Source organism: Melanaphis sacchari, unplaced genomic scaffold (assembly GCF_002803265.2).
Source record: "Melanaphis sacchari strain LSU unplaced genomic scaffold, SCAv2.0 Contig44_pilon_pilon, whole genome shotgun sequence".
Taxonomy (NCBI): Eukaryota; Metazoa; Arthropoda; class Insecta; order Hemiptera; family Aphididae; genus Melanaphis; species Melanaphis sacchari.
The window spans coordinates 3,285,881-3,302,311 of NW_020271295.1; the positions used below are offsets into that span (position 1 = coordinate 3,285,881).

Below are 16,431 nucleotides of genomic sequence, written 5' to 3' on the forward strand. Positions count from 1 at the left end.
TATATTATATATATCAATAAGTTTAATACAATATAGGTATACACATTTTAACCATTTTTATACATACGTATTACAAAGACCGATTGGGAAGGTATGTGAATGATATTCCACTGATTCACCAATTTTATATTTGACAACGTTGTGTTGAAATAAAAATAATGTAGCACGCGTAATCGTACGCTTAAAAGTGTTGCCGATAAAGACTAAATACAATCGTTTGTTACCCCTATTAACGACTTTTAAAAACTAACTGTGGAATATCAATATTTATAAATGGCTCTGCTGATAACATTGTAAATCTCAGTGATATGAATATAAATTTAATATTGCGAATACATGTTAAATTGATTAGATAATACTTTTTTAAAACTAAATTTAAATACAACTTATCACCCCAATTTCAAAATTAATAAACAATCACATAATAATATTCTCTTTAAGTTCATAATAATAATTGATAGGCACATGGGTACATAAATATTTTAGAGGCGAGTTTATAAATTAGTAGTAAGAAAATATTCAAACTACTTTCATAGTTTCATAGCCATGTCAACAATTAATATATTTTAAGATAATTTTGGGTTGTGGAATTGTACCTAATAGTTGTGATAAATACAATATTTGCTATTGATATATGTGATGATAATATTAGTAGAAGTTTAAATTATAACTGTACTTCGATTTTAATGATTTATAAATTTTGTAATATCAAAAGATATTAATATATTATTATCGATTTTAATAATATTTTAAATGGCCATAACAGATTATAAAATATACAATTATAAAGATTGAATTATTAATTTATTTATTCGAAACTATTAAGGAATGCATATTAATTATTATAGAAATAGTAAAGTTTTTTTATACTTAAATAATATTGGAGTTTAAGAAATTGCTTATAATTCGCAACTTAATTCATTGAAAATCACTATTAATTATAAAATTAAAATATATCTTAAAAAAAAAAATAGAATGAGTTTATTTTTATAACTGTATATGTATTGCGATTTATTAATTTTCAATACCTAGCAAAAATACTATAAATAAAAAATGATAATGAAAATTAATTGTTTACATCAAAACATAGTTGTACGAGTATAATAATTAAGTGCGAACTAACTACATTCTACAAACACATAAAAAATCTTATACATACATTTTTTTAGATTTATCTACTTAATATTATAAATATTATAAATAAATACTTAAATAATATGTAATAGCTAATGCATTATTTTTGACAAATAAAATATTAAAATATTGTTTTACATAAACTTATAATAGTTAATTTACCTAAATTAATAACTTAATGGATAAGTAATGATTATTGTTTTATGGAATAAAAATAAAAATATTGTGATGTTTAAAAAAATAACTTAAATTTTTAATTTTATCGTTTTTCAAAATATTCTATAGGTATTGGAAATTTAATATTATATTTGATTATTCAAATTCGTTCACTTACAATTAATATTTAGAGTTAATGGATACATTCTTACATGAATACTTAATATTTTAGAAACATAATATTACAAGGCCGTATCTGTGAAAATTGAGAGTTCAACCCTCATACACCAAAAATGTATTCTGAGTACAGCCTTGGTTGCGTTTATTAATACAAATCATAATACAGTATAAGTTTAGTATAAATATAAAATTAAAAAATGGTTGGTAAATTACTTTTAATATTTTCGAAATACAATATAATATACGAGTAATGGAGTACACCAATAATATAACTAGATTATCATAATAATACTTAATATTTTAGTATTATAAAAACGAAATAATTTTTAAATTTAAGATTTAAATCCATGAACTTACAACTAAATATGATGAAAAAAAAATTATATTCAAAATAATTTTCTTTTTAAGACCGTTGTTTGATATTTCAAACGGCCATTTGTTCACTGAAAAAGATAAAAATAATCGTTACTAATTTACTTTTCTAATATTGCACAAACGACTGAAATAATTTTGTTAAAATGGCAACGTCAAATATTTGGTTTACGTTCGCTATGTAATTGTTACTCACATGGTGTACGTTTTCTTCGTGTACGCGTTTTTTTAATGGTTTTCAAGTTAATACATTTTAAATTATAGCCTAATAAAATTATTACTAATACAACCATATATATATATATATAAAGTAGTATGACCTATCAAGCAATTATATATATATTACTTTGACACAAGTGACCTATACAATATGATGTCTACGTATAAACATTATAAGTATCTTACCTTTTTTCTGTACCAGGTGTACCTTACTACCTGGATATTTATAATGTCTGTAAGTTTTGACCTACCGTATGGACATAATATAATTATAGAGTTTAATTCGTAGGTGAAATAAAATTTATTTAATTTAATATCTCTTTAAACGGGTCTCACATTATATAGTGGTTAATTTAATCGACATGCATCGATAATATCATGCGAATTTATTTTAAACATTACAAATGTTCTACACACATGTGTGTAGAGTATATGAGAAAAAAATGAATTCATTTTCAGTTTTTGACAAGGATTTCGCTAATATATATTATTAAAATAATGATAAATGATTGTAAAAATGTAAATGAAACAAACAGGTATAATGATTTATACATTCTATAATATCTAGGCATACTCTACATATACTTATAATAATATTTGTTTGTTAATCAAACTAAATAATATTTTATACTTATATACAAACTATAGGTCAGTCACTTTTAGTTTAATACATTTAATAAAATTGAAACAAAAAATTAAAGTTATAATTTTTACATAAGTATTCAAAAATTATGAAAAAAAAAATTTATATCACTACTTACGCCATAAACATATTTTTCTTATATAACTATTCATTAAACCAAAATAAGTTTTAGAAATCTCGAATAATTCTATTTATAATAATTTAATATCATAAAAAGGTGTTCTGTTAAATAATTAAAAGTATTTATACTGATAAATATTTATAGTTTTAAAATTTTTTGTGTTCATATAATTATAAACATATATTTAAATACAGTTATGATATAATGTTTAATATAATATTTAATATATAATAATATATATTTATATTATAATATTTAAACAAAAATTAATATATATTACATTTTTTCATTATTATTATTATTATTATTATTACCTATTATACATACATATATTTTTTTTTTTTAAGCAAACTCATTAAAATAATTTTGAAACGCTATTTTAAAGCTGGACTTAATTTACATTATAAAAAAACTAAAATCATGTACCTCTTTCGTTCTAAGCAACCTTTTAACTTTCAGTATTTATTTTTACATTAAATATACCTAATTAATATGTCATTAAATACAACATTCTCTTTTTTTTTCAGATATTAAAATATTATACCCTTTAAAATATATATATCTGTATTTATTAATACCTCGTATATAAAGTTAATAATGTAATAATTTCATCAAACATAAAAGCATTTACAACTATAAACATAAAAATTGTTGTTAAAATTGTATTTATTAAATTACGCTTCTATTAAAATAAAAAAAATTATATATATATAATTTTAATGAATAATGATATTGTATTTTTATAGAATATTTTTTTTTATTATTATTTAAAACTTTTTAACTATACTATTTTATTACTTATAACTATTAAAATGTTAATCAATGAAATATTTTATCTAATCGAATAGTGGTTTATTGTTTTTATGTATCCTAATACATAGAACTTATCTGGTTTTTCGATTAAGATATTTATGAATTATTTATGCACACTAAATCGTTGAAGAAGATTAAATGTTTATTGTAACTTATTAATAGCCACTTGAATTTATACTTAAACTTGTAAATTATTGAAAACTACAAATAATATATTACATTTTAAATATTAATATATTTTATATTTTATATTATATTATGGTTCAAAAATCAAAATTGAAAGACGAAATAGTTTTGAAATCAACTTCTTATATTATTATGAATATTTTTCATGGTCCATTTTTTTTTTTGTTTTATGTATAACTCGATATTACTTACTTTTTATAGTAAAATAAATCTTTAAAAATTATTTTTAAGAAGAAAAAAATAATTTATTTAATAAAAATGCTTAAAATATATAAAATAGTACCTACTTAAAAAAAAAAAAATTAATTAAACCGTTTTCATCAAGACTTAACCTATTGTGTTATTCTATTATGTTATTGTATTTTGATAATAATCTTTCTACACACATCAACTAACGTTATGGCTGCATATACTTAATTTAAGTTATACTACATTAATATTTTATGCAGTGCTAGTATGAATGTGAAAAACGTATGTATATATATATTACTTAGAAAAAACTACAATTCCAGTATTAGAATAATACTAAAATATCAATTATCTTTAATATCATAGTAATTTACGTATTATTTATTTATTATTTCTGCCAATACTATGGCTATTATAATAATATTATAGAAATTGGTAAAGTATTCAAGAACATTTTTCAAAAACGTGCAAAAAAAAAGGATGTAACTGATAAGACCAAAAAATCAATTTTTCTTTTTCAATTTATACATACAAATAATATATACAATCTGTAAAACTTTATTAACAATAATAATATGAGCTATAAATAAATATAACGAGAATTACATGAAAAAAGAATAATAATTTATATTTGATTTTTTTTTTAAATTTTTTATATACACATATATAGAATCAAATTTAATATTGACTTACAACTGTAAATAAATTTATTTTAGCTCCTTTTTATAAGTCAATCAATAAATAATGCATTTTTCATCATATGATTAATTTATTATTATAACATATTGTATGCATGTCAATATTTATTATTAATTTATTATGCACTTTTCAATCATCAATCACATGACATAACTAGGTAGATATTATATTGATTTATTTTGATCGATAGTTTGAGATAGATATTTATTATTCCTATATTACAAATAAAAAATGACTGAAAAGTTATATTGCTTTCAGATCATTTGAAAAAATAATAATTTTTGATTGTATAACCAGAATGAATTTTTTATGTACAAAAAGTTGGGCAATAAATAATTATTTTGTAATTAAGACGCTAATGACCAATCCTGCCAAATTAATGTTGGCCAAAGACGAATAAAACTTATTTTCTTTCATAAAATAATTAAAAATATATAATAAAACCAAAAATATAGAACGTAACTTTGGAAATAATTATAACACCATTTTATTTTCATTCAATATAAAAAGTTGCAACTCATCAATACAATTTCGAAATAAAATTTTAAAATGTTGTTGATGCTAAATAAAATGTTATAACATGTTTTTTTTTTTTTTAAAACACTTATGAACACACTATACAATAAATTAATTTGTACGGCATACAAGCTGCTATAGTTATGACTTATGATCTATACATATTTTTATCGAGAAAATGCTGACGAAAACAAGTTAACTTAAACTGCTGGGTGCATTTAAAAAAAGACAAATAATATAAACTTTAATTGAAAAAAATTCTGAATTATGAATACTACCAATAACTAATAACAATACATTGAATATAATTTATTTATAATCAATAAATTAAATATTACAATATTATTGTCAATCACATGATAAAAACCTTTAAGTATATTTCAATTATTCAGTTTAAATTATTCGTTCATTCGACCGTTTAAGTACCGAACACTAATAAAGAGGTAATTATCGGCTTTACAAAAACATTGATAACTATTTTTCTCTTGTTCCAAAATGTCAAATTACTCCGAGCTGTTTAATTTATTTGATTGCTCATTAATTATTCCCATACATTATTAGAAATCAGAATAAGTTATCAATGATTTCAAAAATTAATTCACTGGAGCTAAATATAATTGGTTGATAAGAGAAAATTATAAGTCTAAAATTTAAACAATCAGAAAGATGATAATATTTTTATCTGTTCAACATTTTATCAGCAATATTTTTCCTATTTACTTTTTGTAAGTAGGTACTTAATACATTTATTATTCGTTAATCATTATTTTTGAAGATCTATAACCAATTTAATGCATATTATAATTACTGTGTTACTCTAAAGGTATTATGACTCATATGATTCATACTCTTCTAAAAATAAAATAATTATTTATAATACTAATCATTTGAAGCTTGGTATATGACCGTATGAGTAATGAGGAAATAACTAATTATGTATAATTGGTAATAATTAATTAATAGTGAATAATGTACGAATAATGTAATTTTTACTAAATCATTATCTCAGTTAATGATACTGTTTTTTTTTAATTTCTATGCTTCAAACAACTCATTGTTGATAAGAACAATTTTTAAACTTATAATGGTGCCAAACTACAATTGATTTTTTTTCTATAATTTTAAAAGAACAAAATAGAAATAAAATAGATTTTTAACGCCTTCGTAAACATTATATGAATGAAATACTATTAGCCTGGACTGAAGTAAATTAAATATTTAAATGAGTTGAATGCTTAATACTTTACAATTGTGTTCATTCAAGCTACTTTTAGTTAAGTTATGGATGAAAACGATTTGGTTCAAAGTCTGTCTATAATTAATCTGCATTAAATACATTGCATCAAAAGTTTTTATTTATTGTTTAAAATAATGGACAACTGAAAATATTAACGCTATCTAGTGATAAAAATTCGTACAATATTTAAAGACTTTTGCCATCTATGTAAACATATAAATACTGCTAATTTTCATTTCACTCTTTAAAGAAAAATGTAAATATATTATTTTTATAATTATAGGTATACAAAATCTATTGAATTAATCTTCGAACTCCAACACATAAATATGTAGTGCATGAAATTACATAAAATATAAAAATAATAAAGATGTAAAAATAATTTTAAAACTTAAAAATTCCTTATTCAACCAGTCTAAAAAATTCTATGTTTAATAAATTATAAATAGTTAGAGTTAAAAAAAAAATTAGACTTACAATTTTTTTAAATCGACAACATTAAGACTACCAGTTTTTAGAGCATATTCTCATTTCGTATATTAAAAAAAATTCAATGATTTGAAAATAGTTTAATTATTTCCTGTCATTGTTTAAAAATATTAGTTAAAACTAAAATAACAAAATTATAAAATTTCAACTATAAAGTTAAATTGTATCTATCCATAAATATATAAAATACCAAACTAGATTTTCCAATAACGTTTCGTTTTTTATTATACGAACCTGACAATATAAACAATAAAAAATATAAATATAATTATGAATATTAATCAGTTCTTTTATGTGTTTTTTAAACCCTTATAAAATCAATCGTTATTGGCCACATGTTATTAGGAAATCTATGAGGGATATTGTATTAAATTTTATAATTTAAGATAAAAATAAAATATCTTATAATTATTAACTAGAAATTAATTTGTGAAATTTCGAGATTTTAACAAATTATGTCGATGTTTTAACTTCTAACACAATATATAAAAAAAAATATTGTGACTTAAAATTTTCAATATTTTTTAATTAAACGAATAACTTATGAGGCGCATCGTATTCAGTTTTCAAGTGGATTTACCAGCAATACATTTTTAATATATATTTATAGAAAAAAAAATTTAAGCGTACTTTAAATAGCTCAAAGAGACAACAATTTTGAAAATGTTATTAAAATAGAAAATGATAATATGAAAATGTGTTGATGAAAATTTCATGCATCTACGATTATTTGTTTTTTAATTGCAACAAAAAAAAACATAATTATTCTAGTCGTTACTATAATTTTTATAAAAATTCCTCTTTTTCCTAGTAAAATTGTTTTTTTATTTATCCTGATTATTTTTAATACACTGAAAATGTTTTTATTTTTAACTCCCCAAAAGTATCAAATTGATCCAATTTATATCAGTAACCACCCCCAATGTTGAAAACCGATATAATTATACTACTCCAAAGAGTGATAACAGACATAAAAAACACACGTTATAAAAAAAATCAATACATTATTTGTTAGGTTTAGAATCTAAAAAATACTTAAATTATTATTTTATAGTATTTTAGAATTATTGTTTTAGTATTTATCAATAAGAAATACAGCGTTAATAATACAACTTAATCTATCATTAATTATGTAACTATTGTAAAGATAAATTACCTGATTTTCCAGGCTTTCTTCGAAGGAGACATTATCCACTTATCGTACATAGTGTTGAAAAATTTAAGAAGGTCAATTGCGAATTTTAAATATGGATCACCAACCTAAAAATGTGTAAATAATAAATAATATATCTACAAAATATAAATGATTCAATTCAAGAATAAACATTAAAATGTATTTTCTGAAAAATTGTTCCATATACATAACCACAAAAATCTATTGCTTGCAAAATTCGTTAAAAATATAACAATTCAATAAATCATAAATGGCATTCTCAATAGAAATAGATTGTTTAACAAGCTAATTATAAATAATAAGAGAAATATGAGCCAAAAAATACAAAAAAAATTTTATCAGATGTTCTAAAAAAATATTAAATTATAATTATGATGATGATTACAAATTTTAAAATTTATTAATTCTCACAGCTCTTTTACTTTTATTAATGACAAAAATATATATTTAGCATCACAATAATGAAATTTAACTCCTTAACTCAATACCACATGTCCACATACATCTGCACCATGATTTAATAAAAGTAATAAAATTATCAAAATTATCATAAGAAACATCAGTATAATTCTTATAAACAAAGCTTATATAATGTTATAAGAATAAAAATAAAATTCTGATCTTTAAGTAGGTATTTTGCAGATAGAAATTTAAATTTAAATAATATCCAACTTGACACAAAATAGTCTTTAAATGGTCAAGAGTTTATATAAATTAAATAAACACTATTACTATACTTAGTAGTTAGTACTCACACTATAGTATGACATAGCATTAACAAACATTTGTTTTATATCTTCCAAAAAAATATTAAGTGATTTATAATTATCATTTGTTAACAAATCAACTTTAATATTATATAATCCCTTAAGATTTCGAATGTTTTCAGGATACCTCTGAAACTACAGCATAAAATAACAAATAATAGTAAACTGAAATAATTGCGAAGTTACTTACTTCAGACCCGTGCGTAAAAGGAGTAGGGTTAAATCTCCATATAACCAAAAATAATTTATAAATTGTGTTTTTATTTTTGATTAATTATATTATTAAATATTTTATAATTTTGTTTGTAATAATACATAAAATAATGGTACACTACTATTAAAGTGTTATAGTCACTTTTGTTGTTAATCGATATCTTTCGTTGTTGTTATCGACAAAGTATAATGACAATACTACTTTTTTAGTTATGTATATATAAGTATACATGGGCGTCCATAGACATTTTTCTAAGGGGTGGGAGGCAAAATTAATTTGAAAATAAATGAAGATTTTTTTATACATTTATGTATAGAATATTATAATGTTTCGTCACTATTACATTAAATTATTACAATTAGGTAAAAAATTTAAAATTCTAGGGAGGGAAGTGCCCCATCTTGCCCCAGTGGGATACGCCATGGAAGTATAGATGAACACATGAGATAATATTCAATAATTAATAATAAACATAAATATACAATACTATTTACTAATTGTTATGTATCTATTTTCTACATTCTTTCAACCCCTCTCCCACCTAAAATTATGAAATTCTGCGCACGGGTCTGTCTTACTTATTAGTTAATATTTAACTTACAACAGCTGGATTGGGTGCGTATATGAAATGATCAATTTCTTTATTTCGACAGAATAATTCCATCAATATACGCTCAACAATTTTTCGTCCGACCGTACCAACAGAAATATCATCGATGTCATGATATTTTCCTAAATCCTTAGAAATGGTAGTTATATCTTCACACAATGTACACTCCCATTCTTTTTCATTTTCATTTCTATTATAATAAGTGTACTAGCATTATCTTAAGATTTTAAAGTAACTTTTTTGTTAATTAAAAAAAAAAAATAAAATTTTAAATTACATCAACTAATTGCAACAATGTTATACCTGGCAATGATTGTAGGAATATGGCATTCTTTATGATATTTTCTATTACAACGATAGCATTTATACATTTCATTCGCCCATTCATAGCAGCATGTACATACAGCATTTGAACTATTGAATGCATATTCAATATCTGGAATAAATGCATCTGAACTATCGGACGAATCTTCAGTAACTGAAATAAATGCATACGAAAGAAAAATGATTAAATTAATTATTGTAAATTTTATTATAAATAATGAATAGTTAACCTGAAGATGAATCACTATTTTGAGTTGAGAATTCGTGTTTTTTATGTTTTGATGCTTTCTAAAAAAAATTAATAAACTTATAATATTTATATTATGATATACAAATGTATCTACTGTAGTATTTTAAGAAGTAAATAAAGTTATAAAAAATTGTCCACAACATTAAGCAAAAGAAAGCTAACATGGTCATCTCAAAAAAAACATTTGACAAAAAAAGCTGAATTAAATAAATAAAATGAATTTAGACAACTAATGAAAAAGCAAAATAAAAATCTAAAATTACAAAAAATGGGATTTGTATACTAAACAACAATATTAAAAGCTAACGTTTTATCTCCCTTTTAAGTTTAATTGTAAGTTAATAGAAATGTCTTACTATAATATAATTTTAAATACTACTCACAAAAACAACTAAATATAATACAATATTTGTAGGCTTAATAGAATTTGTTGTGATCAAATATTATACCTAACAATGCAAATCGAAAATATTTAAGAAAATCAAATGAAAACTACATACGAGTATAAGTATACAACGAAATCATTAAGATTCTATAAATTTTACTATGCATTAATCTATGTAATAAAATCAATAAAATTTTTGGGAACCAAAAAGATAGTCATAAGGGATAACATAAGAAAATTGAGAATTTTTAGCAATGTGTTACCATTTACCTTTTTAGCGTCTAATCTCTATCCTATTTAATATTTACATGAAAAAGTGATATTTTTTTCATAATTCATCACTTACTTATAAAAGGGACCTATTAAACATAAATTTCAGAAAATACATTTATGTAGATGATATTGCCTTTGTAACACAAGAGAAAATTTTCAAGGCATGTGAAAAAAATTCTACCACTGACACGAATATTCTAAATTAATAATTAAAAGCTATACACTACGATAAAACTCTTTGATTAACGTGTCATTTTTCTATCTGATAGATGTAACATGAAATAAAAATAATTTGTAATTAATAAGAAAAGTGAATGATCATAGTTTAACTTCTTTTGAGTCACACTAGATAGGACATTGTTATGTAAAGAATATTTAATTACTATTGTGGTGTAAATTTAAATACAAACTAATATAAGTACTTGGAAAATTTGCAAATACCATCTGGGAATCAGAATTTAATTCATTAATGGTGATGACCATTACTTATTCAGTTGTTGACTATTGCAGAACAGATTTCCGTCTTAATATAATACCCAAATTTTAAAATCAATACCTAACTATAGTTAGCGCTATAATCAGGACAATAATTAATATAATGACAAAATTTAAATCCACACTAATATAATGACCTAACTCTACTCTAAGCTCAATCTAATAAAAGTAAGATAAACGAATTAGTACGAGAATGAAATAAATGTTGCCAAAATATCAGCCTGCGTATAAACAATTATAGTGAAAACAGAAAAATTCAAAGACTTAATATTCATAAGCCTTCTTAGAAGCTGCCTCAAAACTACAAATGGACAGTTAAAAACAAACACCAATTAGCCATTAGGATTAGGTATTACGTAAATTGAACACCGGTCAACGTTCATTTTTCATTCCTGTCCATTGTACATTTGGTAATAAAATGTTAAGAACCAATAGTTATAGCAGTGAGTATGATTATTTGAACGACTGGTAGTGATGGCCAACGCTTTTTTTTTGTGTACGAGAGTCCAGACTATAATAGTATACAATAACGCACAGATAAAAACTCGTGATTACCTTTGAACTTGGTTCATTGTTCTTTGTATTGAGCTGGTTGTTATCTTCGCTTTCCATTTTATCCTTTGTTACGTCTAGTATTATGAAAATTAGTTTATAAGTTTGCCTTTGATGACTCTTCTAAATTTATACTCTACTCTATAAATAAATATTTTTAAATTAATTACATTGTTATAGGTAATAATATTTATATTTATAAATAGTACCAACACTTTTTAATCATTATTTTTAAAAATGATTAGAAATATCAATAGATTTTTTAACGAAATGTTCTTAATTTATTCTCATTATTATTCTAATCACGCAATTTTCACAAATTCCATTTCGGCATTTTAACATTTTTAAATTTTTATCCGATCATTTACAACAACACACACTTATATCAACTACTAAAATTAATAACAGTTTGTCTGTAAATTATAACAAAATTATCATTCATTACACCCACAAATTTTATTTTGTTTTTATTATTATTAAAATTAAAGATAATATTTATTGAAAAACATAGAAGAAAATGTAATGATATAAAAATATATATTGTAAATGGGTCTTATTAAACTTAGTCATAAAATCTATAAATTATAATAATAATTAAAAATATATATTATATATACCTACCACATATGTAAATATTATTCACGAAATCCAACATTGTATTGTTAATTAAATAATTAAAAATTAAAAAATGTACGACATAATTATTCATAACTTATTTTAAAATGATTGAAAAAAAGTTTGTCAATTCAAAAAAGAGATTATTTCTATTTGTAAATACTATGTAAATTGTAATAACAATCAAAAATTTACAAAAAAAAAAATTAATCGTAAAATAAATTCATTTTCAGATTATATTCATCCAGAAATGTTTGGCAAACTTAAAAAAAATAATATTTTTAAACTAAACTTTCTCGAAATATAACTAATAAATATTAGAATGCTTTCAAATCAAAATTCTTGATAAATAAGCAACAAAAATTATATTTTGTTTAAAAAATATAAAGTAATAAATTTTAATAGTTTTTTAAATATTTTTAACTAGATAATGGTTTATTTGACGTAGTATATTACAACAATTACTAATAACAATAATTGATAGGGTGGTGTCATTTATTGCTGTTACTGTGATAAACATAACCTTAAAAATATTAACAAGCGTTTATTTTTCTATGTATATGACAACATGCGTGTATTTTTTTAATTTTTTAATTTTTTATTGATCTTAAAATAAAACATCAGCTTCTATGCCCATTAGTTTGAAAAAAATAGGTATATACATAATATTCATTGATTTTAGAACAACAAAAAAAGCGAAAAAAAATGAATAGACAAATTAGTAATAAATTATGTAGGTGAATTAAAATACGTAAAAAGGAAATTGTCTTTATTTACAGCTATAATCTGTTGATTTTAATTAATTACATTTTTTAATTTATTTTTCACCCTAATCTTATTTAATATTATTTTTACATGTTTTTTTAAAAAAAAACTATTGCAAGGTTCGATTTTTCGATTATTAATGAGCATTGTCAAGTAAAAAAATATTGTAGAATACTTAAAATTACATTTTATTAAAAAAACATTTTTAAGTATAATAAGAACATATGATATGATTTAATCACCTTTTGAACTTAATAGCAATTGATAAAACTCTAATACCAATTAAATTATTGCGAAAATTTATATAAATAACATTCGGTTTGTAAATCAATATCCAATTATCACACACACTAACAATAATATATGATACGTTGAATCAATTTCGATCTGCTTAAAAAAAAGAAAATCTATAGAAAAAATGTTTGAGAATTTAAAAATATTTGTATAATTCATAATAACATTTAAAAAAATGTTATACCTATACATTATAGAAGCGAAAAAAAGGGCATTAAATAGAAATCAAAATTTATACTTACTAGAAAACGTGGTCAGAGAGAAATGAACGTCAGTTATAATACTACGTCCGTTTAAATATGACTCCCGTCGCGCACAGTGGTCGATGGATGCATCAATAGTAATACAGAAATTCCATTGCCCCACCATAAAACATCGGCTTACGGGGATGGGGGATTCGAATGATGTTTTTTTTCTTTCAATCACGTGAAATGATTTCAGTGGTAACAAATATTTGTTATTTTTTAATCCATGAACAATTATTTATTTTAACAGCATTTATAAATTTAATTAAACAAAAATTGTCATAGTGGTATTATAGTCTGAAATTGAAATATTTAATCAATCACTTTCAATAGAAACAAACACAATTTTCTCTAATATATTAATTTTATGCAACATTATTAATTATATATTATGTTACTCTAATCACAACATGCGTAGATTGTAGGTATATATTATAACACAGAAATATTTATTTATTAATTTAGTTTGTATTGCCGAAGAGAATCGAATATAGCGATATTAATTACAACTATTACACAAATTATTATAATTCACTTAGCCAAATTACAGATAATTAAAATTACGGTAATGGAGTATTGACAGTATAGGATGGCCACGTTCACAGGGGCGATTGTAAATTCTAACGATTTATAGATAGTCGATTTTTTGGTTGAATTTAAAACATTTCCACCAATGCGTTTTTTTACCTGAAAAAAATTTTAATTCCACCGGTACGTATTTTTGATCTGAAAACATGTTAACTCCACCAATGAAAAATAAGTATTTACTAACTAGTGATCATTATTAATTATTACAAGTAGAAGTATCTAAATTTTAAATATATTACCCATGTAAATAGGTAATATACTAATATACCTATTATTTATTGTAACTTAATGTTATTATTGATTACTATTGTTTTATTATTATTGCGTGTTTAATAATTAAATACTAATCAATTTATCGCAAATGTAAAATGGTAAATCCCGAATATTTAAATAAAAATAAAAATATACTGGTAGAATTTACATTTTTTTCTCAGGTAAAAAAATGTACCGGTGGAATTTACATGAAAAACGGTTCAAAAAGGTCGCAATCGGTGGAATTTACATGTGTCCATTCACAGTCAGTTATTTGAGCAGTTATAAAGTAAAATCATCTAGGATGATAGGGTCGTAGAAGAGGAATGATTGTAACACAATGCGATACAATATAGACCATCGATCATTATTCATTAGAATAGCAAACACCTGTGCCTGTATCTGTGATTCTGTCGAAATTCCACACGACTTCGGGTTGATGCGGCCGTAAAAATGTTTCTCCCCACTGATGATGTTATTGCGACGCACACCAGACAAAACCAGTTTTTCAATAGAACGATACTAACCGTGTCTCGTGTCGAATTGTATTCAGGGCTGTTATATAATATATAGCAACAACCCTAAATTGTATATATCATGACGGTATATTTTAATATATACATTGAAATGTTAAATCGCATTCAGTATAATTTCGATATTTTACTTAAAAATGTATCATTTTCGTGTAAAATAATCGATAGCCATGATTTCGATCATAACACTATGTGTTACATCAATGTAATATTATTTCGAAATAGTAAAATTATGCATGTTCGTGACATATTGTCAATTATCCCGATTGGATCCGTTTATGAGAGTAATGTTCCACCTGGCTTTTATAAAACTATATACATCAAATAACATTCACCAATGAATAAAAACTGTAGTTATCATTTTTTTAATGTAAATTTTGCGTTATGTTTGATTTATTGACTGAATAGAGTTTTATTTACACAAAAAATAATAAATTATGTTAATATTTATTAAATTAATAAACAGATTTAGAACGACGTACTTAATAACAATTAGGTGTATAAATTATTGACATTCAATATAACAAAAAAACATAAAAAGAGAAATTGAAAATATATGTTAAAGCTATTTTATCAAAAAAATATTCAATATAGTGAAGAATAAACTCTACAAAAGTTTTTTATTTAATAACATCTGAAATTACTTATAATATTTTATATTCTTTTACAATATTTAGGATATTTAGGAGTTGTTTTAGGGATCAACTTTAAAAATTTAAATGGTAAACTATACTTTTTTCAAGTATAATAATATGAAGAATTGTTTTAATAAATTCAAATGATTATATAACATTGAATAACTCTATACTTGAGAGCGATTCACAATTTTTAGAAATTTTAGACTACACTTATGATCGGTGATGCACTGACGCCTCTATTAGCCATTTAGTATTTTACACTAATGTCGTAAAAATAGAACTTTCAGTTTGATATTCGATAATCACTTAAAAAAACTGCTGCTTGGTGCATGAGTCATGCAGTAAGACGGGAAACGATCGTTTTTCGTGTACAAGCTGCACAAATATTTAACTCATTTCTTATTAATTTATCAAATCATCAAAAAAATTAAATTGATAACCATAATATATATAATAAATTAAAAATAGTTTTTTCATTTGCTAATTTTTTAGATGGTGTTGTC

At 22.5% G+C, this 16,431-nt stretch overlaps 1 protein-coding gene across 1 annotated transcript; it reads right to left on the reverse strand.

Annotated features, from left to right (window-relative positions):
* Positions 1–1,823: 1,823 nt before the first annotated feature.
* LOC112598021 (E3 ubiquitin-protein ligase TRIM33-like) lies at positions 1,824–13,952 on the reverse strand. The gene is made up of 8 exons (XM_025344325.1): positions 13,915–13,952; positions 12,002–12,139; positions 10,274–10,331; positions 10,023–10,197; positions 9,711–9,909; positions 8,884–9,030; positions 8,111–8,214; positions 1,824–1,913 (listed from the first exon to the last, which is right to left on the reverse strand). Exons 2-8 carry the CDS (start codon positions 12,056–12,058, stop codon positions 1,895–1,897), a joined length of 759 nt encoding a protein of 252 aa, XP_025200110.1. The 5' UTR covers positions 12,059–12,139; positions 13,915–13,952; the 3' UTR covers positions 1,824–1,894.
* Between the last annotated feature and the right edge of the window lie 2,479 nt (positions 13,953–16,431).